This window comes from Vulpes lagopus, chromosome X, assembly GCF_018345385.1.
Source record: "Vulpes lagopus strain Blue_001 chromosome X, ASM1834538v1, whole genome shotgun sequence".
Lineage (NCBI taxonomy): Eukaryota > Metazoa > Chordata > Mammalia > Carnivora > Canidae > Vulpes > Vulpes lagopus.
The window spans coordinates 104,446,976-104,474,266 of record NC_054848.1 but is presented as its reverse complement, the minus strand read 5'-3'; the positions used below and the strand labels follow the sequence as shown (position 1 = coordinate 104,474,266).

At 40.4% G+C, this 27,291-nt stretch overlaps 1 protein-coding gene across 1 annotated transcript in view; it reads left to right on the top strand.

Annotated features, from left to right (window-relative positions):
• GPC3 (glypican 3) overlaps positions 1-27,291 on the top strand; it is a 434,855-nt gene that overhangs the window by 217,914 nt on the left and 189,650 nt on the right. Inside the window, exon 3 of the mRNA XM_041741320.1 lies at positions 8,408-9,102. Within this exon, the coding sequence (XP_041597254.1) occupies positions 8,408-9,102 (695 nt within the window). The remainder of the gene's footprint in view (positions 1-8,407; positions 9,103-27,291) is intronic.

Here is a 27,291-nt window from a genome sequence, read left to right as displayed (position 1 = left end):
CTCCTCTTTCATTTCTCATATTAATAAGTTGTTTTCTCTCTCTCTCTCTCTCTCTCTCTCTCTCTCTCTGTCTCTCTCGGATTAGCCTAGCTAGATATTTTGAAATTTCATTGATCTTTTCAAAGAACTAGCTTTTGGTTTAATTGGATTTCTCTATTGATTTTCTTTTTTTAAAGATTTATTTATTTATCTGAGAGACAGACCACACACAAACAAGCAGGGAGAGGTACAGAGGGAAAGGGAGAGGGAGAGGCAGAGAATCTCAGATATACTCCTTGCTTAGCATGGAGCCTGACTCGAGGCTCAATCTCATGACCCTGAGATCATGACCTGAGCTGAAGTCAAGAGTTGGACACTTAACTAAGCCACCCAGTGCTCTATTTCTCTATTGATTTTCTGTTTTCAATTTCATTGATTTCTGTTCTAATTTGTATATTTATTTTCTTCTGCTTGCTTTAGGTTTATATTCCTCTTCTTTCTCTGCTTTCCTTTGGTGAAATCTTATTGTGTTGAGATCTTTTTTTTCCTTTCTAATATATGTATTCAATACTATAAATTTCCCTCTAAGCACTTATTTTACTGTATCCCACTAATTTCTTTTTTCTTTTTTTATTTAGTTTTTAAATTCTAATTCAAGGATAGGTAACATACAGCATTATAGTAGTTTCAGGTGTACAGTATAGTAATTCAACAATTCTATACATAACTCCGTTCATCCAACTCCCAACCAATCTCCCCTCTGGTAACCATCAGTTTGTTCTGTATTTTTCAGAGTCTGTTTCTTGGTTTATCTTTCTCTTTCTCTTTCCCTTTGCTCATTGGTTTTGTTTCTTAAATTCCAATATGAGTGAAATCATATGATATTCATCTTTCTCTGGCTTACTTTGCTTAGTATTAGACTCTAGCTCCGTCTATGTTGTTGCAAATGGCAAGATTTCATTATTTTTCATGGCATCCCAATTTCAGTCAGTTGTATTGTCATTTTCATTTAGTTAAAAATATTTTAAAATTTCTCTTAAGACTTCTTTTCCCATGTGTGTTGTTTAACTTGCAAATGATTGGATATTGTCTTATTATCTTTCTTATTGATTCATAATTAAATCTGTATGGTCTAAAAATATTCTTTGTATGTTTTCTATGTTTTAAAATGGGTTAAGATGTATTTCACAGCCCAGAATGTGGTCTATCTTGGTGAATGTTCCATGTGAGCTTGAGAAGAATGTATATCCTGCTGTAGATGGATGAAGTTTCCTATAAATGTCAATGAGATCTATTTGATTGATGGTGCTATTCAACTATATCCTTGCTAATTATGTGCCTGATGGATTTGTTAATTATTGTTAGAGGAATGTTGATGTATATTTCTCTTTATACTTCTATCAGTTTTCCCTTCACGTATTTTTGGTGCTTTGTTGTTAGGTGCATATACATTAAGGATTATGTCTTCTTGGAGAATTGATCCCTTTATCCCTGATAGTTTTCCTTCTTCCAAAGTGTGCTTAGTCTGAAATTAATTTAGCTCTTCTAGTTTTTTCTTAGTGTTAGCATGGTATGTCTTTATCCCTTTATCTGTATCTCTATATTCAATATATTTTTTCTGTAAACAATCTATAGTTGGGTCTTGTTTTTATATTTACTCTAATAATCTCTATTTTTTTACTTTGTATATTTAAAGATTTTATGTTTAAGTAATCTCTACACCCAATGTAGGGCTCAAACTTACAACCCCGAAATCAAGAGTTGCATGCTCTACCAACTGAACCAGTCAGGTGCCCCTACTTTCTGTATTTAAACAATTGACATTTAAAGTGATTAGCAATGTAATTGGATTAGTATCCACCATATTTGTAACTGCTTTCTATTTTGCATTTCTTTGTTGTGGATGTTTTTAACCTTCTTTTTCTGCCTTCTCTGGTTTTAACTAAACATTCTTTATGATTCCATTTTTTCTCCTCTTGTAGCATATCAATTATACATCTTTTTGAAAAATTTTAGCAGTTTCCATAAAGTTTGCAATATACATTTTAAAACTATTTTAAGTCCACTTTCAAATAACACCATATTGTGTTACTGGTAGTGCAGGTACTTTATAACAGAGTATTCCCAGTTCCTCTCTCCTGTTCCATCCACATCCTATAGTCACCAAATACATTGTTGCTCTTATTGCTTTGAACAGTTATCTGTTAGATCTGTTTTTTTTTAAGAAAAATAAAATGTTTTATTTTTCCATTCCTTCTCTGATGCTCTTCCTTTCCTTACCCAATTTTCTGACCTATATGATTTTCCTGAGGAGTTGCTTTTAACATTTTATGCAAGGCAGATCTACTATTTCAAATTTTTTCAGTTTTTGTTTGTCTGAGGTCTGTATTTTTCCTTCTCTTTTTAATAAAATTTTTGCAGGAAACCATTCTACATTGGTCAATTTTTTTCTTTAAACACAAATATTTCACTTCCTTCTCTTTTTAAGAGATAGAGTGTGCAGGGTGAGAGAGGGGCCGAGGTGAGAGAGAATTTTAGGCAGGCTTCCTGCCCAGTGCAGAGCCCAACATGGGGCTCAGTCTTATGACTATGAGATCATGATCTGAGCTGACATCAAGAGTCAGATGTTTGACCGACTGAACTACCTAGGCACCCCATTTCCCTTTCTTTTTTGCTTGTAAGATTTCTGATGAGGTGTTTGATATAATTCTTATGGTTGTTCCTCTATAAGTAAGATGACTTTTTCTTCCTGTGGCTTCTTAAAAGATTTTTCCTTTCTTTTTGGTATTCTGCAGTTTGACTATGATACACCTAGGAGTAGATATTTTGATCCTCAACCTGTTTGTGGTTCTCTGAGCTTCCTGCGACTTTAGATGGTGTCTATAATGAATTTTGGGAAATTCTTGGCCATTACTACCTCAAATATTTCTTCTGTGCTGTTCTCTCTTCTCCTTCTGGAATTACAATGACACATATTCTACATGTTTTAAATTTGACTCATAGCTCTTAGGTATTCTTTTTTTTTTTTTCTCATCCTATTTTGGTTTGGGAACTTTCCATTGACATTTCTTTAAGCTCACTGATTCATTTCTGTTTGTTGTTTTGATTTCTAACATTTCCTTTTGGTAGTTCTGACATTTTCCATTTCATATTTACATTACTCAATCTGTTCTTGTATGTTGTTCACTTATTTCATTACAGCCCTTAACATGTTGATAATATTTTAAATTCCCTGTCTGATATTTTAAATTCCTGTCTGATATTTCCAAAATCTGTGCCATATCTGATTATGGTTCTGATCATTGCTTTGTCTCTTCAGACTGTTTTTCTTATCTTTTAGCATGGCTTGTGATTGTTGAAAGTAAGGCTTGACATAGGGTAACAGGAACTAAGGTAATTACACTTTTAGTGTGAATTTTTATGGAGCTGAGATATTTGATGTTTGCTGTAGCTGTAAGTGCCAGAAGCTTTAGTTTTCTGTAGTTGCCTTGTTTTATTTTTTCCTCACCAGTTGTTTTGGGGTTTCCCTAATAACTCCTTCTTAAATAGGGTCTTTGTCTTTCTGGTAGTAAATTATAGGAGTAGAAGTCATCTATAATCTTATGATTAATCTTAAGCTTTCAGTGAGTCTAAATTCTTGGTCTGTGACCTTCCTAAGTTCTTCTTAGCTTTTGTTTTCTCCCTTTAGAGCAGGATACCCAGAGGGGGATAAACTTCTATAATTGCCCTTCTACCAGGTATATTAGGCTTTGATAAAATTATGTCCTTTGGAGGAAAGGTATTTGCTATGGAGAATGCTCATGGTATATTCCTAAATTATTACTTCCTCCCTCCCCCTGCCTGTAAAACAAGAAGACTTTTCTTAGATCTTCACCATGAGAACTCTGAATGTTTCCTGGAGGTAAATCCCATGGGTGTGTGTGTGTGTGTGTGTGTGTGTGGTGGGGGATGGTTCATAATACTGGGGGCCCAGGAGCTTTTAGGCCTCAAGTTAGTCCACATTTATTTTTTTAAAAATTTTTATTTATTTATGAGAGAGAGAGAGAGAGACAGAGGGAGAAGCAGGCTCCATGCACCGGGAGCCCGACTTGGGATTCGATCCCGAGTCTCCAGGATTGCGCCCTGGGCCAAAGGCAGGCACTAAACCGCTGAGCCACCCAGGGATCCCTAGTCCACATTTAGCCTCTGTCAATTTGCCAAAATTGCCCTTTTAGTGTTCTTACTAGTTTATGGCTCTGGTAGCTTCAGTTCCAGGTAAGCTGGTCACACCTGTGATTCTGTTTGCCCATCTTCCCATATTTCAGGGTGTCAATTTGCCCTATGATCTCAGTTACCTGATAGGCCTAAGAAGAATTGTTGATTTTCAGTTTTTTCTGCTATTGTCTGGTCTTGGAAGATGGGAACAATGAATTCTAAGCTCTCTACCTATTGGAGCCAAGACCAGAAGTCTCCCAATGTACAGTTTTCAAGTTTGATGCATATTGTAAGATTAATAAGGGTCTTGGTGTTAGACTGACCTTCATTCAAATTCAGGTCCTGGCATTTAATTATAATAGTACCTTGCACAGTCATTTAACCTGTCTGAGCCTCAGTTTCCTCACCAGTCAAACAAAAACAATTCCAAATACGTATGGCTATGTTAAAGCTAAATGAGAGGACATATGTGAGCACACTTATCATAGATCCCGGCACATACGTTGCAGGTGCTGGGTAAATGTTACCTTCCTTTTTCCATTAAAGTACCTGTGCTTGAAAATGGGGACTATTGGGATCCCTGGGTGGTGCAGCAGTTTAGCGTCTGCCTTTGGCCCAGGGCGCGATCCTGGAGACCCGGGATCGACTCCCACATCGGGTTCCCAGTGCATGGAGCCTGCTTCTCCCTCTGCCTATGTCTCTGCCTCTCTCTCTCTCTGTGTGTGACTATCATAAATAAATAAATATTGAAAAAAAATTTTAAAAAAAGAAAATAGGGACTATTTTGAGTCCAATTTATTACATGGCATCGATCCTAGGAATTTTAAAAGTTTTTATTAAGTATTTGCCATTATTACGATATGGGGAGAAAGCACCTTGAAAAAAGAACCTTCTTCTGAGACTTCCCTATTCTTAAGGGCCTAAAGGGAATTCAGTGGCTCATTCATTCCTCTTTTCCAACCATGATTATAATCTCCTTTTTTGAAAGTATGTAGCCTTCTGCTGAAAAGGCTCATGAAAACACATTTCTTTTTGTCTAGGTCTGAATACAGTATCATTAGCAAATCCTAAAGATGGTCATCTTGCTACAGTAGAAGGCTATGTGTCCAGAGGTTGGAAGGTTGCTTAGTAGAAGTCGTTGAACCATTTAAAGAGACATAATAAAGCTTGATTGCAAAATTCACTATCAAACCACATCTGGAGAATTATGTCCCCTTTTGAGCACCATAATTTAAGGAGGATGTTGACAACACTATTGTGTGTCCAGATGGAGGTGACCAGGATAGTGATGGGGACATCTACAAATCTAGAAGCCTAGGTATATTGAGATGTATATTAACAAAGTTTTATTAGATCTATTTGTATCATTTATCTTTTTATATATTTTAAAATAATATTTTTTGTTTAGTGCCCAATTTTTCTTTATAGCTCTGATTTTTACATTGTTCCAATTCTTCCTGGACATAACTCTTGACTTCTTTCCAGGAAAGAGACAGAGAATACCCTCATCTAGCTTCAGTATACATTATTTTCTGACTCCTCCTCCCCGCCCCCCCAAAAATCAATGGACTGAACTTCCTTGCAGTAATTCTAGCCCTTGCCTTCATTTCATGTAATCTCCAGTTGCAGGCCTCAAGCTGAGCATCACTTTTCACCTTGTGCTGGTTCCTTTAAGTCCCCAAGGAGCCTTTGCTCGCGCAGTTACTGTTCGGTCAGTTGTCCTGTAATGTAGAAGTAAGGGGGCTGGGCAAAATCCAGAGATGTGCTAAGTGGATTCCGAGCTGTGATAGAGCAGGGGGCATGTGTGAGCTTGAGGTTATATGTGACCCAGAGCCCTTTCCCCCTGCAATATGCGTGGTTGTTATTTTTCCAGTAGAAGAGTTCATGATCTTTTGCAATTTTCTTTTGCTATTGATCCAGCGGTGCTAGTAACAGAAACTTTAAAAAAAAAAAAAAACAAGGTTATGGCAGTACAGTCCACGGAACTTCCCTGTCATATATCTTGCAGGTTAGAGGACACATGCTGTGGGATAAGGAAGAAGTTTGCCTTATAGAGAATTCATTTGAGGGTAGCAGTCCTCCTTCCCTTACTTTGTGCCTGCCCCAAGGCAAAGGTAGAAGTACGATTTTGCTTTGTTGGTCTTTGGGCTGCAATTTCTTCTAATACATTTCCATCTGGAGAGGAGAAGCCAATGGGAAAATAATGAGCTTTTAAAAGAACTTAACTTTCTACAAAGATTTTTGAGGATGTGTGTGTTGGCTCTAGGGCTGAGGGCAGCTAGAGTGTAACCATTGCTGGGAGACACTAGTCTGAGCTGACTGCTTCTACTTTGCAGTTATGTGACCCTGGGAAAGTGCTTCAACTCTGCTGAGCATCAATTCCATCAACTAGAAAATGGGGATCACAATATCAAATTCTGAAGATTGTAAAATGTAGATAGCATGATATTCTCGGAAATGCTTTGTAAACACCAAACCATATAGCTCATGAGTACTTTTAAGATGGGATGGTATGTCATTTATCTCCATCTACCCAGCACTTATATACCCTTATCACCTAGCACAGAGCCTAGTATATAGTAAATGACTGGTAGCTAAAGTTAAAATGAATGGATAGTTTTAAATCCCTACATTTCTGATGATTTTAAAGAATTCATTGACTGGTCGTTTGTATTGAGCTGGATGATCTTTTGGCCTTGTGGCCTCATTCAACCTTTAGATTCATGGGTTGAGAATACAATAGCATGTGGGGTTAGGAAGAAATTCCTATCAAATAGATAACTTTTCTAGGAATTGCTTAATGTTCTAAACAAAATAAAACAAACAAATGAGCACATAGCAGTTGACAGAAATGAAGATTAACTTTATTGAGTGGGCTTGGAAGCCCAGTAGAATTACACTGACATCTGCTCACCATTGCTGGGCATGTCATAAGCCCAAGGGAAGAATCTAGCAAACGTATTCTACCTTGTGAGGGATCTGGGGCAGATGGTGGTGGTACAACCTAGAGCTCACTTCTGCCACAGATGACTGTGATATTGGACTAAGCGATCCCAAGGAGCTGGTGGAATATAGCCTCTCTAGTAGTCTGAAAGTAGTAATAATTTGATTTTTCAAGGCTCATGAATTGGCATCATTTAGATTACATCTGTCATGGACCTTTGCACTTTGGAAGGAAATGAGAGAAAGTACTAAGTTAATTTTAAATGTCTCAGAAAACTTGGTTATTTTTGTTTGTTTTTAAACTGTCTTGTTTCTTGAAAAACATATCATTATGGTTGTTTTCTCTTCCCTCATATAAATGTGGAACTCTGATTATTTGGGATAATTTGTATCTGGAGTGTTTCAGTTTGGAGAAAATGAGATAATGACATTACTACATTCTTTCTCAAACCAATGACACTAATTGGGCCTTATGCCAAGGGGTAGGGGCAGCAGATGTAATTTTGAATTCATAGTCTCTGTAGAGTAGATAAGGCTTCCAAGCCATGTGGAAGCCAAATTTTACCAAGGAAGCTTAACAGTTATCCTTCCAGATGTTCAGCTTACAAATACCAGAGGTGTTAATTTGCAATATAAAATATATAGATAAGTGCATGGATTGTTTTTTTTTCCCATCCAGATACCCATTTTGGGGATATATTCCATTTCCAGGTCTGGCAATCTGTCAGATAGCTCTCTTCAAAGTTATCTTGAGAAAATCTACCAAAAATGATTAAATTCATGATAGCTTTTAGTCTCAGCTAAGAACTTGCCTCTCCTCCAGGGCTGAACAGGCTTAAATTGTTATGTGAGTTTATATGGTAGTGTATGATTTGTTGTCAAATATTTATCTCTGTCAAAAAATTAAATGTCTTGAAATATATTTTCTTTTTAACTGAATAAATCAATGAGAAAAAGAGAAATAACTTCTCATTTAGCCAATTTTTAATCAATATTTTCACAAGAGGCCGAAATGTTAACCGAATCCTGGCTTTTGTCATTTGAAATACAATTTGTGTGTTTAAGAATTTATGTGCACATCAGGGTTTAGACTTACAAGCTCAGAAAGGAAAATTGATTTATAGGAGCAAACAACTGCAGGAGTAGAGGCAATGCCAGAAATGAATATGAGTCAATTATTTAAGGCAAATGGGACTTTAATCACCACAACAATAGAGAAACCTCAAATTCAATTGCACCCTGTGTTTTCATGCTTTAATTTGTGGGCATTTCTGTATCTTTTATTTTACAGAGGCCTTTGAAATTGTCGTTCGCCATGCTAAGAACTACACCAACGCCATGTTCAAGAACAACTACCCGAGCCTGACCCCACAAGCTTTTGAGTTTGTGGGTGAATTTTTCACTGACGTGTCTCTCTACATCCTGGGTTCGGATATCAATGTGGACGACATGGTCAATGAGTTGTTTGACAGCCTCTTTCCAGTCATCTACACCCAGCTCATGAACCCCGGCCTGCCTGAGTCAGCCTTAGACATCAATGAGTGCCTCCGAGGGGCAAGGCGTGACCTGAAAGTATTTGGGAGTTTCCCCAAGCTTATTATGACCCAGGTTTCCAAGTCACTGCAAGTCACCAGGATATTCCTCCAGGCTCTGAATCTCGGAATTGAGGTGATCAACACAACTGATCACCTAAAGTTCAGTAAAGACTGTGGCCGAATGCTGACCAGAATGTGGTACTGCTCTTACTGCCAGGGACTGATGATGGTTAAGCCTTGTGGGGGCTACTGCAATGTAGTCATGCAAGGCTGTATGGCAGGTGTGGTGGAGATTGACAAGTACTGGAGAGAATACATTCTGTCTCTGGAAGAACTGGTGAATGGCATGTACAGAATCTACGACATGGAGAATGTACTGCTTGGTCTCTTTTCGACGATCCACGACTCCATTCAGTATGTCCAGAAGAATGGTGGAAAGCTGACCACCACGGTGAGTACCAATCTATAGCTTTCTGAGGAATTCGGTTCCATTGGAATGGGGCAGCCTGGCCAGCATCAGGTGCTAATGGGAGAAGAGTGAGGAGAAGACCAGGGGGTAGGCAGAGATGATTGAGGGACTGAATGATCTCACAGAGCTAGGCGCACATTAAAACCACAGACTATGAAAAGACAAAACAAAACAAAAAAACCACAGACTATGAATCAGGCACCTGAGTGGCTCAGTTGGTTGAGCATCTGACTTGATTTCAGCTCAGCTCATGATCTCATGGGTCATGGGATTGAGCTCTGTGTTGGGCTCTGCACTCAGCAGGCAGTCTGCTTGAGATTCTCTCCCTTTGCCCTCCCCCTCTTTGTGCACACTCTCTTTAAGGTAAATAAGTAAATCTTAAAAAAAAAAAGGCCATAGGCTACAGAGTTATAATGCCTGGCTTGAACTTTAGTTCTACTTAGTTTCCTGCTATGGGACGTTGGGTGAATCATCTTATCCTCATGAACTTCATATTGCTGATTCATAAAAGAAGGATAAAAGGAATATATTTTTCATGGGGAATGACATATGCTAAAGCATTTAGCATGTGCTTGGTCCATGGTAAGTCCTCAGTAAATATTAGCTATCATTCCCATTGTTGTTTGTCGTTGTAATCCTCATGACAACCCTGTGAGGTGGGTGTAATTATCCCCATTTCATAAATGAGGAATCTGAAGCTCAGTGAAACTATAACCCACCCCAGGGCACCCAGCTCTAGTTAGTGGAAGAGCCAGGATTCAGAAATTGATCAGGTTTCCCTTTAATGAAGTTATCACCAATTTTTCTAATTCTGATTTCACTCTCATGCTCTTCAACGTGTATATCACATTACCCTTTTGAGTAGTGATTTTAAACACAAGAGGCCCAGCCAGAATCCACCAACTCAACCTACACAAGAACATAGGGGAGGCAAAGCATCCACATTTTCCACTGATTGTTTTCGCAGCTTTGGTTATACCCATCTGAGCCTGGTGGGCTTTGTGATGGGGGCAGGGCAGTTCTGTAAGTGGGGCAGCAGTTGGCTTGGTTTCAGCCACATTGTACCTGCCAAGCTAGAGTGCAAACATTCTGAACCACAGAAGACACCGCCTATGTGATGCAGAGCAGAACACATGGCTAAGGGCTGCCAGCAGATCCCACGAAAGTGGTCACAAGCGATCCCCAAATGCTGACAGCTTTGTAGCAGGAGGTGGCAAAATTCTATAATATACAGGCGTTGTTGAACTCAAACCACATTCCAGGTGCTCTGCTGGCCAGTTCACATAATATTATTTCACAGTAATCCACAAGATAGGTTGTAATATTGTCCTTGTTTTACACAGGGGGAATGAAGCTTAAAGAGGTTATGTACCTTGCCCAAGCTCTCAAAGCTGTTAAGTGGAGGTGGGAGGACCTAGGATTCCAACCCAGGCTGGGCTGGCTTGGTTTGACACAGGATCTTAGCTTTTACACAGCACAACTGCTGTGTACTCTGAGCCATTGCTTACACAGAATGTGGAGGGCAGATTGGGCCATTTAGTCGGCCTTTAAACTCAGGAAATACAAAGTGATAGGCGTAATTGGTTTCTTTGGTGAATTAAACTAGGAAGGAGGACGGAAATGGTGCAAGCCGCAGCATGGCTACTCACGGAGCTGCTCTAATTGCCCCATTCACAATGTTACCCATTTAAAACACATTTACTGAGAAAATATTTTATAGTAAAATGAACAGAAATGTCCTATCTAACGATAGTATTCTTCAGCGGCTAATTATTCCCTTGACTGCTTTATAATTTGAGGCCAAATTCTGGGGCCTTCTACAAAAGTAAATCTCACAGAATTAGAAAAATTAGAAGTCAGGATGTTTGTAAGTTCACCCACCTGATAGTGATTGAGGGCCCTCTATGTGTCAGACACAAAGCAAGGGTGCCAGCGGTGTGGAAATGCCTTTATTTTTTTTTTAAAGATTTTATTTATTTATTCATAGAGACAGAGAGAGAGAAGCAGGTATCATACAGAGAGCCTGACGTAGGACTCGATCCAGGGTCTCGCCCTGGGCTGCAGGCGGCGCTAAACCGCTGCGCCACCGGGGCTGCCCGGAAATGTCTTTAATAAGAGGAAAAATGAGGAGACAGTGCTAGAGATAGGGTATGGGAATGTTTAAAGGTTGCTTCTGATACTGGTCGCTTCATGGCAACATAATGAATCTTGAAAACACATTCTCCTCTAGTGGTCCTAAACACAAAAAAGAGGGTGGGGAACTGGTAAGGAGTTAAGTGCACTGTTTTGATGGGGCTCTAGGTGTAAAGGTTTATTTAATAAACATTTATTAAGCATCTGCCTTGTTCATGGCACTCTGCCAGGTGCTGGGTCTTCTTAGTTACCCAAGACATAGTTCTTAGGTCTTAAAAAGGTCAGTCTAGTTGACAGATGTGTAACTGAATAAATTTCACTGTAGTGAACGTTTCACCATAATATGAATGTTGGAAGGGCCATGAGAGATGAGCTAGTCCAATCCCATTGATTTACAAATGAAGAAACAAAGTTCAGGCAGGCTTGCCCAAAGTTATACAATTAATGGAAGAGCCAATAGGACTAGAATCGAAGGTCTTCTGCGCTTCAATCTAGTGTTCCTCTGTCTACCACGCCAGGGTGTCTCCCACTAGACTCTCCAGACTTTTCATTCTTTTTTAAAAAGATTTTATTTAGGGGCAGCCCGGGTAGCTTAGTGGTTTAGCGACACCTTTGGCCCAAGGCTTGATCCTGGAGACCTGGGATCGAGTCCCACATCAGGCTCCCTGCATGGAGCTTGCTTCTCTCTCTCTCTCTCTCTCTCTCTCTCTCTCTCTCTCTCTCTCCTCTCTCTCTCTTTCTGTCTCTAGTGAATAAATATATAAAATCTTTTTTAAAAATAAATAAAGATTTTTATTTTTTATTTATTCACGAGAGACACAGACATAGGCAGAGGGAGAAGCAGGCTCCCTGTGGGGAGCCTGATGCAGGATTCAATCCTAGGACCCGGGATCACAACCTGAACCAAAGGCAAATGCTCATTGAGCCACCCAGTGCTCCCAGACTTTTCATTCTAAAAGCTCCATTAGGATTTTGCAAAGACATCATGAACTTAAATTGGATAGTTAATTCAGGATGCCAGACCTGCCATATTTTAGGTGCCTATGCGCGCGCATGCGTGCGTGTCTGTATGCACGCGTGCGCATGGACACAAATGCATGTGCATGCACGGGGAGTACATTTCATGTCATTATCATTCAGGAAGAAAAGCCTTGGCTGTCAAGAGGTGCTCAGTGATGCAGTCCCTTTCTGTTTTGGCCATTAAGGGCCTGATTGCTCCCAGCTCCCAGCTGGTTATGAGAGCGTGAAGTCTGCCTTCCACAGGGAATGCCCGAACTAGAACAGAAAGCATATGTAAACTCTGCCTTGTTACTGTTTTATGACCACCAACTCTAAGTAATATATCCCAAATGGTGGGGGTAGGGGAATCATTGGCCAGGTGTGATCCAGCCCATACTCTGTACGGGCCAGAAAGGGGCTGGGCCATTTATGGGGGGTGAGGGGAAGTAAGGGTTGGGTAGACTGCAGAAGTCTATTCATGTTAACAAACCCGCAGAATGCCCCAGAGCAAAAGCTGATTTAAAACTAGAGCATTAATGAGGTTCTGCTGTGGCACCCTCACCTTCCTGTTGTGATAAAATGTAAAATCTTGCCAGTCCATCCTGTTTGAGGTTAAGTTGTGGTGAGAGACCTCTTTGAAAATATGCCCTTCGTGAGTTCTTTTGGGATAGCCTTGTTAGCTGGCTATAAGCTGTGCCGTGAGGTCTGCCGTACAGGTACTGTGCTCAGTTGTTTTGGTGGCCACCATCTCCCCTGGATTATAAAGGACATTTTGGTCTTCTCGGTGAATGGGGCACTGGTGAAGTTTTATAAAGATGGCTTGTGAGTGCTTTCATTTTCCCTAAGATAGTTTTCACTTCTAACTGCTGAGCGAAGGCATGCGAGTGAATGTCTGGGGTGTTCTCATTGGCAGCATTTCTGGAGGTGGTAAGCATCTGGTTCCCAAACTTGGCTCATTGTCATTGTCACCTGCAGAAGGGAACTTGTTAAGCAGATTCCTGGAGCCTACCCCTGGGGATTCTGATACCATAGGTCTGTGGAGAGGCTGGAGAATTAGTCGTAGACTTTGTCATTTTAAAAGTGCTCTCAGGGCAGCCCCGGTGGCTCAGTGCACCGCCTTCGGTTCAAGGCATGATCCTGGAGACCCAGGATTGAGTCCCACGTGGGGCTCCCTGCATGGAGCCTGCATCTCCCTCTGCCTCTGCCTCTCTCTCTCTCTCTGTGTCTCTCATGAATAAATAAATAAAATCTTAAATAAAATAAAAGTGCCCCAATTAATTCTTATACTCCTTTGGGAACAAATCCAGCCACCCTGTCTGGAAAATAAGATAAGGCCCAGAGATTGGGACAGTTAATGACAAATGACAGTTAATGGCAAAGCTGGGACCTCAGATTCCTCATCTGTAACATGGGGTTGATACATGGAGATTAATTGAAATGATAGGTTCAAAGAACCTGGCAGTTTGAGGCACTTGGTAGATACTTGCCTCAACCTGGTCCAATACGCTTTCTATGATGTTTTTCTAAGTGCCGCATGGACAATGAGTTTTGTTTTTGTTTTTGTTTTGTTTTGTTTTTGTTGTTGTTATTTGGTTTTTTTTTTTTTTTTTTTTTTTTTTTTTTGACTATGAGTTCTTAAACTTACTTTTAAGTGCCAGGACGTTTCCTGTCATTTTAGTCCAAAGAGGGGAATAAAACATTGTGTGAAAATATGTGTGTGTGTGTGTGTGTGTGTGTGTGAGAGAGAGAGAGAGAGAGAGAGAGAGAGAGAGAGAGAGACGGAGACACAGAGATTGAGAAAGAAGAGGGAGGAAAGAAAGGTAAGGAGACAGGTTGTACTGAAACATCCAAAAAGATTTAAATGATGGGACTGTAAATGGATCTATCTTGACTCTTTATCTACATTTGTGAACTAGGTTAAATATCATGCCCCCAAGTGAGTACTAAGCAGGTTTTTAATAGTATTTGGGTGAGAGCATCACAGTTAAACTTATCAGCACATTATTGAATTCCACATCTTATGCCCTGAAGCAAATACAGATATATACAGTTATCAGTACAGATATTTTCAACATTGTTTTTTTAAGGTTTTATTTATTTATTCATGAGAGACATAGAGAGAGAGGCAGAGACATAGGCAGAGGGAGAAGCAGGCTCCCTGCAGGGAGCGCAATGGAGAACTCGATCCCAGGACCCTGGGATTACGACCTGAGCCAAAAGCCAATGCTCAACCACTGAGCCACTCAGATGCCCGTATTTTCAACATTATTGTTGCACCACACCCATATTGCCAAGTGCCACAGCCTTCTTTTAAAAGTGCAATTGGTTTTATTCTGAAACCATTCTGATTGTCATTACCGCATACTGCTATATGTATCATAGACATAAACCATTGTGGACTTCATATCCATTGATTCAATGATTCATAATCAGCATTTTGGATATTTACTGCTCTCCCAGAAAGTTTCGCAAAAGTCTCTCTGATTTCATTTACTTTCTGTACCCCCTGTAGTTATTGCTCATATATCGTCACGTGGCTGTTTGCACTTTCAGTTTTCCATTTGTACTCCTGTACTTTCTTTATTGATTCAGCTCAGAATTTTTCGGCATTAGCGAGTGCTTCCTCTCCCATGAGTTCATTACCTTGGCTTGTTATATGCTCCACTGAACGTTGGACAAAATTGCAACCTTTCCTACCACCACTCCTGCTCCCTGCCTTTCCTCACTGTGATAGTTATTTTAGCATGACCTGAAATAGGACTCATTTCAGGAAACATTAACAAGCACCCAATTATGGAGGCCCTAGACCCTGGGAGCTGCCAGGAGTGGTGGAAAGATGACCATGACTCTGTTGCTGCTCTCAGGGGTCATGTGGCTAGCAGGTCACAGAGATAACACAGAGATCTGTTGGGACTCCAAAGCTCATAATTTTTTTTTTAAATTTTATTTATTTATTCATGAGAAACAGAGAGAGAGGCAGAGACACAGGCAGAGGGAGAAGCAGGCTCCCTGTGGGGAGCCCAATGTGGGACTCAATCCCAGGACCCTGGGATCACGACCTGAGCCGAAGGAAGATACTTAACCACTGAGCCACCCCAGCATCCCCAGAGCTCATGATTTGAACCCTTACTCTATTGCTCTCTCAAATACTTCACCTTGATCTTCACCAGAATCTTCCTCCCCTGAACAGAGGCTAACTAGGTTTTTACCATCTTATTTAATATCCTGTCTTACTCTCTGCTGTTTTTCCAGTTGCACAATCAGGTTTTTCAATTCATTCTCCCTCCTCAGAGACTCTCACTGCAGTATTTCCCAATGAAGTAGCAAAAGGCATGAGATTTTTAGTGTTCATGACACTTAAAGGCATCGCGTAGTTTCTAGGGGGAAGAAGGAATGTCCGTGTAGGTGATGAAAGAGCCAGTCACACAGTGAAATGACTTTGCCTAGAATTTATATGGGCAGTGCCAGTGGTGAGGGATAGCTCACCTCCCTGTGGCAATGTTTGGAATCTGCCCGTTAGACCAACATATGGTTTTTCATGCATTTGCCTTTGACACTGCTTCATGGTACATCTGGGTCTCCATTATGGAGTTTCCTCCACAGCAACATTGTATACCGAGAACCTAACCTATTCTGGTATCCAAGTACATCCATTTCCTTTGCTAGAATTTCTGAAGATACCTCCGTTACAGTCAGTATTTATATGTGCTGGAAAGCTCTGGGGAAGATTCTCTGTTGATCCTCAACAATAATTCACTCTATTAAATTCTTCTATTTTGCTGTGTGAGTGACTGTAACTCATCAGAATATCCAAGATGAGCCTTCCCTTTGTCTCTGCTTTGAAGGCTGAAGTTATTTCTCAGGTGTCAGAATGTCAAGGTTTCTCTCCTCATGCTATCACTCTGGACTTTCATTTTTTAGTCTCAGATTAGACATACCTTGTCTGAATTCACACAAGCTGTTTTCAGTACAAAGTGATTTCAGACTGATAAAAAACAAGTAAATGACTCACTACCTAATTAGTGTCAGCAGGTCAGCATCTAGAACTGTGGTGAGCAACGTTATTTGCATGAGGTCCATTTCTAGAAAGACAAAAATGCCTATAGGCTGCCATTCTTTTTTTTTAATAGAATTGTATTTTTAAAAAATATTTTACTTATTTATTCACGAGAGACACAGAGAGAGAGAGAAGAGAGAAAGAGAGAGAGAGAGAGAGAGAGAGAGAGAGGCAGAGACACAGGCAGAGGGAGAAGCAGGCTCCATGGAGGGAGCCCAATGTGGGTCTCAATCCTGGGTCTCCAGGATCACACCCTGGGCTGAAGGCACCGCTAAACCACTGAGCCACCTGGTCTGCCCTAGGCTGTCACTCTTTCTTCACTCACAATAAAAATAGCCTTAGTGGTTCCCATGGGGGGAAATATGTAGTTTTTAAACACAGATTGCCTATTTATTGAAAAGAGGCATACAAAGGAAAAAATTGGCGCCACTTTTAGGCACTAAATGTTAATTTCTGGGCGTGTTTCAAACAGTGGTCACACAGGGGAAGCATTTTTAAATGCTTCATTCTGAAATTATATATATTATGGCTCATATTAGGAAATCAGGTGAGCCCTTCAGAAATCTAGAATTATTCACCTTTACCTTGGCAAGAAGTGGCAGCGTGATTACCAGTTGTTCTTTATGTTCTGAACCTTTTAAAGAAATTTTTTTCCTTCCTACGGTCTGTGGACTGATGTAGCAAGAACATGTCCTCAAAACTGTGAAAGATCAGAGATTTTTACCCTGATTGCAAGCTAACAAGTTTTGTTGGCCACACGGTTTCATGGATGCTGGTTAAAGACATGAGACTCCCTGGCTCAGAGATGAAGGACAGTTTATTTCTCACAGCAGTGGTCATTGCCAGAGTATCAGCATCTGTCCCAGATCCCCGAGCCCTGATTCCCATGGGATAAGGCAAAGAGGGCCAGATGATGCACACACAGTGAGTTGCATTACAGGAGCAGAGCCTTTGGCCTCAGGAACTCAAATCTTTGATACTAGATAGGGAGGCTGCCTGCTCTTTTCTCTGAAGGGAGGCACTGTTTCTGTCTTCCAAGGCTGGCCACTATTCAAAGATACTTGTAAGGGGCACTTGGGTGGCTCAGGCGGTTAGGCATCTGCCTTCTGCTCAGGTCATGGTCCCAGGGTTCTGGGATCCAGTCCCGCATTGGGCTCCCTGCTCAGCAAGGAGTCTGCTTCTCCTCCCTCTGCCCCTCCTCCTGCTTGTGCACATACACACTCTCTCTCAAATAAATAAATAAAATATTTGGAAACAAAACAAAACAAAACAAAAGTACTTGACAAAGAGCCTGGAGAAAAACTGCCTCCGTTTATGTGACATGCAGAAACACAAGAGACCCATGGAAAATTCTAGCCACACAAGGTCCCCCAAACCTGAATGGCTGCAGGAACCTCTCAAGTTCATGATGTTTTGGAAGGACCAGGCAAAGAAATGAGAAGTTATGGAAGACAACTGGGCTCAGTCCTGGCCGACTGGCCAAAAGGTAGGGCTATGTGCCACCTGTTGGAGGGGAGCAGAAGGCACCCACAAAGACAAAATAGTGGCAAAAGAAAGTATGAGGGCACCTGGGTGGCTCAGTGGTTGAGTGTCTGCCTTCAGCTCAGATCATGATCCCAGGGTCCTGGGATCGAGTGCCACATACGTCTCCTATCAAGGACCCTGCTTCTCCCTCTGCCTGTATCTCTGCCTCTCTTTCTGTGTCTCTCATGAATAAATAAATAAATATTTATTAAAAAGAAGGAAGTATGAAAGGGGCACTTGACCATTGCCTCTCATTTGGAGTAAATGGTACTGCTTTGGGTCTTCAGCAACTACTCTACTGCCTCTCTCCCTTCTGCTGTCCATGCCGTCATTTCTTTTTTGGCTTGTTCAGGCTCTGAGGTCGTGAGTCTTGTATTGCTAAGTGGCTTAGCCGAGTAGAGTTTTCTCTTTTATTGCACATCTATGGTGGTTATAGCACCCTAGGAGTTATGCAGAGGACTGATTTTGTCCTCAGAGTGAATTCAAAAAGGTTAGAAAGTTGGGCATATTTGCCCAAGTGTGTAGAAGTCCACAGAGATCATCCCGTGACCTGATATTCAGAGAATCTTTGTGCTGCCGGCATTGACAGTGAGGGTAGTCCAAAAATGCCTTTTCTGTGTTGAGTGGCCAGGGAATCAGTACAGTGAGAGCAACCTCATACCTGGTAAGGGCAGAAAAGCCCCCAGATGCTCACTTGCTCTCACTTGCTTCTCCATTGCAAGAATGGAGGGCTGAAGCCCCTCAAAAAACATGGAATCATGTACACAGTGTAATTCCCATCTCCCCACTAGGAATAAGGTTACTCTTGGCAACTGCAGTGTGATAGATAGCACCTCTGGTAACCTTGGCTTCCTCCCCAACCCCCTCCTGCCTGGGCATCCGGCTACCTTGCTCAGGTCTCCAACAACAAATGCTTTCTACCAGCACTGTCTCCCCACCCCCACCTGGAAAATTGAAAACATATTTAGAACAGCACAGAAGGGTTTTTAAATGAGGTTATGCTGTGGCACAGCACTTTCCTCCGGTGGGGAAGGTTATGATTTGCTGTAATCAAGTGTTTCACAAAATGGGCAAGCTGGGGAGGGGTGGATTTGGGGCAGATTTCCTCTAGCACGTTGCAGCTTTTGTGAGATAACATACAAAACTTCATGATTAGCAGCCGCCACAATTTTCTGAGTGCTGATACTTGGCATGGACAGGGGCTCACAGTTTACTACTCCTTTCCTTATGGGGGAGAATGCTAATAGAGTGAGACAACCTTTGTTTTGGTGAAAGTACAGATTTCTTTTTTTTTTTTTTTTTTAGATTTTACTTAAATTCAGTTTGCCACCATATAGTATAACACCCAGTGCTCATCTCATCACATACCCTCCTTAATGCCCATCAACCAGTTACCCCATCCCCCCATCCCCCCATCTTCCTCCCCTTCTGTAACCCTTTGTTTGTTTCCCAGGGTTAGCAGACTCTCATGGTTTATCTTCCTAATTTTTCCCCACTCAGTTTCCCTCCTTCCCTTATGATCTCTTTTACTAGAAAGTAAAGAGTCTTAGTGTCCTTTTAAAATGTCCCTTTGGGGGCTGGATTCTGAATTCATCAGACTTCTCCAAAGCAATGCTGGAATGGGTATGAAGGATCTTATTGGGGTGATGGAATGTTCTAAAACAGGTTTGTGGCAACAGTGGCACAACTTAGTCAATTCAATAAAAATCATTAAATTTTACACTTGACATGGGAGAATTGTACGAATCCAAAAATATGCCTCAATAACATTGTAAAAAAAAGATTTCATAGAATAAAAAACTGTGGAATTAATATATAAAGCATTTCAAATATAACAATGCATAAGCACATTATAAAACAGCTAGTAAAACACTACTTGTATAAATATTAACCATGTCATTCAAATAAATTACTATATAAAGTAAAACAGAAACAAAAGCAATGCTAGAAGCTAGAAGAAAAAAAAAAGTCCCTTTGGGAAGTGCATAATCCAGCAAGGGTGCTTTCATATTTCATTCAGGGGCAGGGGGTATGGGAGGGTTGATGCTGCCTACTTATTACCCAGTTCAAATCCTTCTGAAGAATATTCAGAAAGTGAATTAATTTTTCCCTTTTTCATTCCACTCAGAATGCCTAAAACAGATAAAGTAGGAAACGGAGTCATTATATTTGGGCGCTGTCTATTATCATTTACTCACTGAGAATCTATCTGAGCCTTGCTGCTTTTTGCAGATAATTAATTTTGTTCCTAAACGTAGGAAAGAGTGATTGTAATCAGTATGTTTGTACTTTCAGCCACAAATAGAGCCCATCAAAGATACGCAGTACAAATAAACCTCATAAAATATGCAGCCAAAGCACTGCTTGAAGTTAATGTGCTTTCTTTTTTAAAGAAAAAAATTAAAAAAAATGTATGTATGATTTTTGAAAGGTGCTCTTGGTATTCTTATGTAGTTAATAGATGAACTCCGGTTTTTTTAACTTAAGCCCACACTCTGAATTATTTTTATCACAAAATCTCATAAATGAGAACTCAAGGGGACATTGATTTGGCATGGAAATCCACTCATCAACATACACATATTTCTGAGTTCTGGGTGTGGATTTCCTGCATGCTTCTGGAAAATTATGAATAATCGGATTGAAGTTTGGGGTTCAGGTTCATGGGATGAAACCAAAGAGCGTAGTTGTTGGTGAAGGACTTCCTCTAAACTCTTCAGAAAGACGTTTTGGACTTTTTTTCTGGCCGCCCAGCCTCCACCTCTGGCCAGCCTCTGTTCTAAGGCTCCCCCTTGTGCCTCTCCTTCACAATCATACCTTGCTCCATGTCTTGTTCATTTAGGCCTCGTAGTTGGTTGAAAATTATGGTTAATCATGGTGCCCTCATCCCGGGAAGCCCATTTCTGATTCTGCTGATTCTCTAATGCATTCCCTCTCCTGAGAAGCAAACTCACTTCACTTAACAAATACATCATCAGAAAACACTTCAAAAGGTTACAAAGGATGAAGATTTTTGTCCCTATGGCACAGGTGAAAGGAGGAAATATTTAGGTGTACATGGGACCTTTTCATGCTCCTGACATCACCTGCTATGCTGGGATGGCAGCCACAGCATCAGCCTAGGAATCCAAATCGTGATGTAGGGTCTCCACCTTGTGCTGCCATAGGAAGTGGCCTTGGAGAAGTGAGTTAATCTGTGCAGCAAAGAAGATCGGAACGATGAGCTGTGATCACAAAGTGCTTGCTGTGTGCCACACACGGTTCTAAGTTCTTTCCACAAACTGACTCATTTACTGCAGATGACAATCCTGGTGAGGAAGGAATTCTCACTTAGTGCCATTTTCCAGGAGAAAGAATAGAGGCAGGGAGACCTGAAAGTAGGTGCCAGCCACAAGGCTGCTTCCACAGGCTCTCCTCTGCTTGGGCCTCTGAGGCTCATCTCTTGCCCTGGGGCCAGACCCAGTCTCAGACTGTATAGACAAAGCCCGGCTCCCTCTGCAGGTGGGTGAGAGCTGAATCAGTGGACATGAGACAGGATGAGAGCCAGGAAGTGACTGAGGGTCTCGCATTCCTGCCTGCTCACTCAGTTCTTGCTCGTCCTCTTTCCTCCGTGTGGCCTTAAGTATAGCATGGAAACTTCCAATGGACTTAGCTTTTCTTCTCTGCTCTTCCTCATACTTGTGTTAATCCTAATGATATTTTTCTAAATCTGCTTGGAGCTCAGACTTCCCCCCGCCCCAGGATCAATGGCTAGTCCATTAAAAAAAATCCATTCTTAATGAGCTTAGGTTGAAAATATACTTTAAAAATATATGGCGCCCATGTTTCCCCCCTTTCAGATCAGAAATCTAAAGAATAGTGAAAAACACTAAGCACTATGGTTTTCTTATCATGCATTAAAATCCTGCAATGATCTCTTTCCAAACATGGAAGGATTCTGTGATAGCTGTGTTTCTGATTTGCTTAATGGTCCCATTCACCTTAACAAATTCTCAATTAATGGGTTTCTTCACTGTAGCAACCTTCTAGCAGATTTACTTATAATTTTGTACACTTTAAATCACCTTTGAACAGCCTCTTCACAAGTTTTCTAGATATAAAATACTCTAGACAAAAGAAGACACTCAATTACTGTCCTTACTCCGATTAAAAATAAAGCAATAATTGTGATAAATTGCCATAATCAAACTTGACAGAAAGAAAGTATAGAATACATGTTGTATCTCCTTCAAGTATGAAAAGGATGTTAACAACCCCAGATCACAGAGAGTGAAAGAAGACACACTGGTGGAAGCATTTCCCTCACACATCTGTGTTTATCAAGTTTTAAACTGTTTCCTCCCCAACCATTTCTTCTGAATCTGTAATCCATTAATTGAAAAAAATTAATGCATAACTCAAACTGCTCTGCTATGAAAAGCCCCATTCAGAATTGTCTCGGCTCTGGTTATCATTGACCAAAGAGTCTTTGAGGTACCAGGAATAATAAATTACAACAAACATCCATTTTTAATAGCACTATAAGGGATTTCTAAGAGCTAAGCTTTTGAGATTGAAAGCTGAATCAATACCCTGCACAGGAATGGGTCAGCTTGGTGTTGCAAAGAGCAGAGTAAGAAAACGTTGTATAGTAGAAAGAATGCTGGCTTCAGGGGTTAAGATGTAAATCTCTGCTCAGCCATTCCTTATCTTAGTGACCCTGGGCATAGCACATCATCTCCTTGAATCTTAGTTGCTTCATCTATAGAATGGAGATAAAAGTGCCAACCTCTAGGGGTGCCTGGGTGGCTCAGTTGGTTAAGCTTTTGATTTTGGCTCAGGTCATGATCTTGGAGTCGTGAGATCGAGCCCTGCGTTGGGCTCCACACTCAGTGTACAATCTGCTTGAGATTCTCTCTCTCCCTCTCCCCCTCCCCCTCTTCTATTTTGCTCTCAAATAAATAAGTAAATAAAATATTTTTTTAAACCAACATCTGAGAACCACTATGAAAATTGGCAGTAATGCTTTGCACACAGTAGCACTGTCAAGTCTGACATGTAATATGATCCATCTCATATGCCACGAGACCGAGTGGCCTTTTCTTTCTAGGTATTCCCTCTCATGGGGCTGTTCATCTTTGTAGTCCTCTCATTAGCAGCACCAACACTGATAAATATTTACCAAGCCCCTGTGGGAAAAACCCTGTGCCTGGGGTGGGCAACACAATTATCCGCAAGCCATTTCAAGAAACTACACCAGTTGTGTTGCAGCAGATTTTCTGAATTCTTTGCCTAATGTTAGGATGGCTGTTTCGACTGAGGCTGCTCATCCAGGTACTCACATTCATCCTAAAGACTTGAAGTTCCTACTTACCTTGTGTTCAAACCTTGGTGAGTCCTTGAAACAGGTTTGTCTGGCCTGTATGGCTATAAAGCCTCTGCTTGCATTTGCCCAACTTGGCCACTGAAAATCATGTTCCCCCAGATGTTCAGGTGACTTGATTCCCAGCCAGGCAGGACAAGTGGAACACACAAGTTTTCTAGCTGCTCTCAGTGGGCTTCATAGAAGATGCAGGAAGAAAGGGCAGTGTGATATATCTCGATTCCTGATGGGGATTTTGAGCATTTGTCTTCTTTTGCTCGGGTTTAGTGCTGAAATCCTTGTGAGGGGAGGGAAGACTCAAGCTGTGTTTATAGCTCCTTTGTTTTTGAGTGTGTATTGTGCAGTATAATGCTAAATTGCTTTTACTGAGTACCACTGTTAAATGATTATTAAATTTAGGCTGATATAAAAATGAACAGATATCTATTACATATTTTTGGGATAATTTAATGATATCCCCTTGCTTGAGATAATGTCCTTTAATTAAATCCCTAAATTTCCTTGTCTGTTCTTACCCATCTTGCCTATTCAGAGTCTCTTCCCCCCCTTTATAATGATAGGTGGCTACTTTTCTGATCCCTGGGGTTGGGTTATCATATATTTCTTTTGTTGGAAGGGAAGAGGAGGAAGAGAAGGGAGTTTGGGGAAGTGAAAGGAGATGGAAAGTAAACCAGACCATTTGGAGAAGTTTTTTTTTTTTTCTCCGTACCCATTCTCCATGTCCTCTGCAATTTTTTTTAATTAATTTTTATTGGTGTTCAATTTACCAACATACAGAAAAACACCCAGTGCTCATCCCGTCAAGTGTCCGCCTCAGTGCCCGTCACCCATTCCCCTCCAACACCCGCCCTCCTCCCCTTCCACCTGCAATTTTTGCTTAATATAATCATTGCCCCAGTAAGGCTAGCACAATACAAATAAGTCACAAATGCCAAATTTTTTTAAATACAAAAAAATACAGGGGCACTTCTCTGGCTCAGTTGGTAGAGCATGTGACTCTTGACCTTGGTATTGTGAGTCTGAGCCCTGTGTTTGGTGTAGGACTTAGGGAAATTTTAAAAATACAGAAAAATACAACATACCTCAACTATGATTTACTTGCCAGTTTCTTAAGTCAAGCATCAGTTTCAGTGTACGAGGCCACCATCCCTCTCCCCCTATCCCCTAGTAAGCAATTTCTTACATAGCATAGGCGTTTCACTCTTCTCTTAAATCAAGCTAAAGGGGAATGGAGTTTATCCTTGGGATAATGAAGAGCCATCAAGAATACAAAGAGCACAAAACTCTACCCACAAAATCAGGAGTATACAAAAAAGTAAATTTATTATTATTATTTTTTGCTTTCTCTTTCTGAACAATAGACTATTTTTAGAGCACTTTCAGGTTCATAGAAAAACTGAGTAGAAAGTACCAAGTTCCCATAGACCTCCTGCCCCTACATACCCCCAGCCTCCCCTAGTATCAGCATCCAGCACCAGAGTGATACATTTGTTAAAGTCAGTGAACCTTCATTGACACATTATTATCACCCAAAGTCTGTGGTTTATATTAGGAGTCACTCTTGGTGTTGTAAATTCTATTGACAAATGTATAGTTAGGCATTATAATATCATATAGAATAGTTTCACTGCCCTAAAAATCCTAATTACTTAGTGAAAGGAGCCAATCTAAAAAGCTCCTTTCACTAAGTAATATGCATTTCAAGGTTTCTCCATGTCTTTTCATGTTTTCTTTTTCCTAATGCTGAATAATATCCCATTGTCTGGAGCATCTTTTATTTTTATTTATTTTTTCTTTTCTATTTTATTTTGTTTTATTGAAGTTCGCTTTGCCAGCATATTGTATAACACCCAGTGCTCATCCCATCGAGTCTGGAGCATCATTTATTTATTTATTTATTTATTTATTTTAAAGATTTTATTTATTTATTCATGAGAAACACACACACACACAGAGAGGCAGAGACACAGGCAGAGGGAGAAGCAGGCTCCAGGCAGGGAGCCTGACGTGGAACTGGATCCTGGGTCTCCAGGATCACGCCCTGGGCCGAAGGCAGCGCTAAACCGCTGAGCCACCCGGGATGCCCAGCATCTTTTATTTTTAAATCAACTTAAATCTTTGTTCCCTTTGGGTCAGTGGTAAATTCCACCTCATTACTTTTTTTTAAAAAAACAGCTTTATTGAGATAGAATTCACATAGAATACGTTCACCAATTTACCCATTTAAAGTTTATGATTCAATGGTTTTTAGTACATTCATGAAGCTGTGCGTCCATCACCCAAATCAGTATTAGAACAGTTTTAGCATTCCAGAAGAAACTCTATACCAGTTAGCTGTCACTTCCCATTCCCCATTCCCCTGCCCCGGCAACTGATAATTTACGTTCTCTCTCTACAGATTTGCCTGTTCCAAACATTTCATATAAACGGAATCCTACAATATATGGCTTTTTGTGTTCAGCCTCTTTCACTTAACATGATATTTTCAAGGTTCATCCATGTTGTAGTAGCATGTATAAGCACTTCATTACTTTTTATGGCTGAATAATATTCCATTATATGGATAGACCACATTTTGTTTACCCATTTTCAGTTGATGGAAATTTGAATTGTTTACATTTCTTGGTTATTATTCGTAGTGCTGCTATAATCATTCATACACAACTCTTTGTGTGGATATATATTTTCTTTCTCTTGGAAATATAACTAAGAATGGAACTTTGGGTTATATGCTAACTCTATGTTTCACCTTTTGAGGAATTGCCAAACTCTTTTCCAAACCAGCTGGACCATTTTATTTTCCCACCACCAATATAGAAGGGTTCCAATTTTTACATATCCTCACCAGCAATTGCTATTATCTATCGTTTTTGGTTTATGGATTAAAAAACCCATCCTAGTGGGTTTGAAGTGGTATCTCATTGCAGTTTCAATTTGTGTTTCTCTGATGACCAGCGATTTTTGAGTAATTTTCATGTGCTTATTGGCTAGAGATGTATCTCTTCTTTAGTGAAAGGTCTATTGAGATCCTTTCCTAAATTTTTAATCAGGTTACTTGTCACTTCATTGTTGAGTTGTAAGCATTATTTATATATATAGAATACTAGATCTTTATCAGATATGTGATTTACAGATATTTTCTTCTATGTGGTGGAGTGCCTTTCAGTTTCCTGATAATGTTCCTTAAAACATGAATGTTTATGATTTCGATGAAGTCCAATTTATCTATTTTTCTGTATAGGACATATCTAAGAGACCATTGTCTAATTCAAACTCATGAAGATTTACACTTATGGTTTCTTCTAAGAATTTTTATAGACTTAGCTCTTACACATAGGTCTATAATCAATTTTGAGTTAATTTTATATGGTTGATGTGAGAGGTGCAACTTGATCCTTTTTATTTTTTTTTTTATTTTATTTTTTTTTAATTAACTTTTATGGGTGTTCAATTTACCAACATACAGAAAAACACCCAGTGCTCATCCCGTCAAGTGTCCACCTCAGTGCCCGTCACCCATTCCCCTCCAACACCCGCCCTCCTCCCCTTCCACCACCCCTAGTTCGTTTCCCCGAGTTAGGAGTCTTTATGTTCTGTCTCCCTTCCTGATATTTCCCAACATTTCTTTTCCCTTCCTTTATATTCCCTTTCACTATTATTCATATTCCCCAAATGAATGAGAACATACACTGTTTGTCCTTCTCCGATTGACTTACTTCACTCAGCATAATACCCTCCAGTTCCATCCACGTTGAAGCAAATGGTGGGTATTTGTCGTTTCTAATTGCTGAGTAATATTCCATTGTATACATAAACCACATCTTCTTTATCCATTCATCTTTCGATGGACACCGAGGCTCCTTCCACAGTTTGGATATTGTGGCCATTGCTGATAGAAACATCGGGGTGCAGGTGTCCCAACGTTTCATTGCATCTGAATCTTTGGGGTAAATCCCCAACAGTGCAATTGCTGGGTCGTAGGGCAGGTCTATTTTTAACTCTTTGAGGAACCTCCACACAGTTTTCCAGAGTGGCTGCACCAGTTCACATTCCCACCAACAGTGTAAGAGGGTTCCCTTTTCTCCGCATCCTCTCC